Below are 3521 nucleotides of genomic sequence, written 5' to 3' on the forward strand. Positions count from 1 at the left end.
GATATTATAGTGCCAGTGTAGATAGAAATTCCCTTATGATCTAATTCCGAGCGGTAGTAAAAAGCCGTGCTTCAAGTTTGAGCAACGACTCGTCAAACTTGGTAGACCAATTGCAAGAAAACTATCTTCTGTAACCTCAAGAAAATTGCTTTCAGAAAACGAATATTACAAATCTGTGGCGTCCAGCACAGAACGAAGACACGAGAGGGACTTTTTTCAAGTGGGGAAAGATGGCACAGAAACGACCCTAACAACAATGAAGTATCCTGCTTAACGCTTGGAGAACTGGGGACGCTTGCGCGCCTTCCTGAGACCCGCCTTCTTCCTTTCAACGACGCGAGTGTCTCTGGTCAGCAAGCCCTCTGACCTCAGGGGAACTCTATTGGCGGGGCTGATCTTCAGCAGCGCACGCGCCACGCCGAGGCAGATCGCCTGGGCCTGGCCTGAGAGGCCACCTCCCTGAACTTTCACGAAGACGTCGTAGTTGTTCTCAAACCCTAGAGTCACCAGGGGGATCTTGCAATACTCCACCCACATCGGATTCGCTTGCAAATACTCCTGCATATTTGAAGTATATAAGTACAGACAAGCGACTGAATATTTATCAAATTTTTTTATTTCCATGTATTCCCTCAGGTACAGAAAAAGAAAAGCTGTGCCTTAATGAGGTTAGCACCATAATTTACTCATTTAGTATATATGCAGCTGAAACCATCTACTTTGCTACAGTTTAACCTTAATGAAGTTAGCAGCATCATAGTTGGTCATTCATCCAAATAGCTGCGCGTAATGTACGTCAAAGAGAAAATTATTTTTCCCATGAAATTTGATGAGTGATGACTGAACTTGTGTCCGTATCATGGTCCTTGAGCAAATGAACAAAGGTGTTACATGATTTCAACTATTCTCACTATCTAGAATCTAAATCTTAGGCATTTGGAAACCACATTCAACATCAGTTACCAAACTGCATTCTTGGTGATGGCAACAATGTGAAGCAAATAGAGCCAGTGAAGTGAGTATCCAACACTATAAAGTATAAACAGGATAGAAGTAACATGCTATTAGACATCCTAACCGTGTGAAATGCAGAATCCTCCTTTCACTAGTTAAGCTTGCAACCCTCATTCTGCTAATCTATTCACAGAGTCAAGTGCTCCGGTCACATGTTCCGCTTGATATGACATCTGAAAATAAGTTCCCCGTTTGAGGTGCTTTACCACCGACCATCCCCGCACCAATTTCGACCAAATAGTATTTTAGGCCGTGCATTACCGCAAACCAAAAACACAAGGAGGGACTGATTAACCTAACAGATTAAAATCTGCGACAAGTATGCATTGTTGTTTATCTAAATGAATCTATGCAGACCCATTAGCACCTGACAAACTAGAATCTCGGAGCCTGAAACATGGAATGCAAACTAAGTATGTTCCATTACCCGACTACTAGTAAACATACATGGTTGGGGTCGATTATTACATTAGCAATGAGCAGACATGCTAGCAACCAAGCACAGTGGACAAACATTCGACGGATAGCTAATTCTAGAGCCATGCCACATTCAGAGTCGCAGAATGTTGCAGCAGTTTCTGAAACCAGGACGTGCATTCATCGAATGGAGGAAGGGGATAACCACCTTGGCGTCGCGGAAGTTGATGAAGACCTTCCCGGTGCCCTCCTGGAGCACGACGCGGGCGGACGCCATCTTCCGACGGCCCGTGGCGGTGATCCGCTGCGCGGCGAATCCCCCGGGCAGCCGCTGCTTCACGTACTTGCGCAGCGCCAGCCCGGAGAGCGCGTCCTCCTCGGCCTCGACCGCGAGCACCTCCTCGGGCCCGTCGTCGGCGGCAGGCGCCTCCGCCTCGACCGGCTCGGCGGCGTCGGCCCCGGAGGCGGAGAGGACGAGGCGAGCGGCGCGGCGGGTGGTGGGGTGGAGGCGGAGGAGAGGGAGCGGGTGGGGCGCGGAGGTGGAGGGGAGGGAGAGGTGGGAGAAGGCCGAGGCGAGGGAGGAGACGGAGAGCGCCATGGCTTGCCTGCTGTGCGTGCGTGCGTGCGGGGTGGATAGGCCACGGCCGGAGTGGGATAAGCTTTCGCTCTGCCGGTGCTGAGTGCGAAGGTCGTCAGTTTGGAGTTCATCCAGCCTTGTTCCAACCGCACATCTCCGGATGGAGATCCGCAATCAACGCTCGAGATTAACCTGAATTGCAGATTTCGTTAAAGCGAAGCTGTCTCAAGTCAAGAAATTTTGTGGGAGAAGATTTGTACCACGCAGATTTGGAGCCGCCCAATTGCCTCGTAATTCGAAAACTGATTCAGTCTTTGCATGTGTCTTAGCTTTTTTTGCCAGAAGATCAAATCTATTATAAATATTCACCGAAAGTATAAAATTCCCAAACAAAACTAAAACCGCGTCAAGATTTCGAGACCACTAGACGACCATAATTGACTCCAAAACGAGTGGCCAACGCACGGCTGTCGCCGCTTCCCTACCAGATCCGGCTTGACCTTATCGATGACAGTCGGGAAGTCTTCGTGACCGTGCCTCTAAGGACCGGCGCCATGGAGCCTCTTTGTTTCCTTTGACCTTCTTTCGAAGATACGGCTGCGCCAGGATGATTGCCGTTCGTCGTGATGCTTGTGACTGTCGTCTCTGCCGTGGTCGTCATTAAGCTTGTCTTTGTCGTCGCGGTGGCGGCCTGATGGCACGTTGTGATCACGCATTCGTGCCTCCTCATCAACCACACCATGTCGTCAGTAAAAACCGATGGGATAAGGTAGGGCGGTTAGGCACCACCACACCTGTAACGCCTCATATGTAACCTGCCATATTTGTATTCCAACTCTTGCTATTTCCGACACTAAGTTATGATATTTCCACGTTGTCGGGTTTTTGTCTTCGTGTTGCTTTTGCCTTTGTCATGCATCTCATATCATGTCATCATGTGCATCACATTTGCATACGTGTTCGTCTCATGCATCCGAGCATTTTTCCCCGTTGTCTGTTTTGCATTCCGACGCTCCTATGTCCTCCGGTGTCCCCTTTTACCTCTTTTCGTGTGCGGGTGTTAAACGTTTTCAGATTGGACCTAGACTTGCCAAGCGGCCTTGGTTTACTACCGGTAGACCGCCTGTCAAGTTTCGTGCCATTTGGACTTCGTTTGATACTCCAACGGTTAGCCGAGGGACCGTAAAGGCCTCGTGTGTGTTGCAGCCCAACACCTCTCCAGAGTGGCCCAAAACCCATCTAAACCCCCTCCATCATCTAGGTCGTTCGATCACGATCGCGTGGCCGAAAAACGTACTCAATTTGGAACCTCCTAACTCCTCCTACCTATAAAAAGGCATCTCCCCCGAAGATTCCGGATCCCGAAACCCTAGTCCCGCTCCCTCTCCGTGCCGGACACGTCCGCTCCGGCCGGACGCGTCCGCCGCCGCCACCGCGCCAACCGCCGGTCGCCACGTGGCACCGCGCGCCCACATCCCCACCGGCCCGCCGAAGCGCAGGTCGGGCCCTCCCG

General features: G+C 50.7%; 1 protein-coding gene across 1 annotated transcript; it reads right to left on the bottom strand.

Annotated features, from left to right (window-relative positions):
* Positions 1-126: 126 nt before the first annotated feature.
* On the bottom strand, positions 127-2100 carry LOC123105156 (30S ribosomal protein S9, chloroplastic). The gene is made up of 2 exons (XM_044527160.1): positions 1640-2100; positions 127-558 (listed from the first exon to the last, which is right to left on the bottom strand). The coding sequence occupies exons 1-2, from the start codon at positions 2027-2029 to the stop codon at positions 271-273; spliced, it is 678 nt and encodes a 225-aa protein (XP_044383095.1). The 5' UTR covers positions 2030-2100; the 3' UTR covers positions 127-270.
* Between the last annotated feature and the right edge of the window lie 1421 nt (positions 2101-3521).

This window comes from Triticum aestivum, chromosome 5A, assembly GCF_018294505.1.
Source record: "Triticum aestivum cultivar Chinese Spring chromosome 5A, IWGSC CS RefSeq v2.1, whole genome shotgun sequence".
NCBI classification, from domain to species: Eukaryota; Viridiplantae; Streptophyta; class Magnoliopsida; order Poales; family Poaceae; genus Triticum; species Triticum aestivum.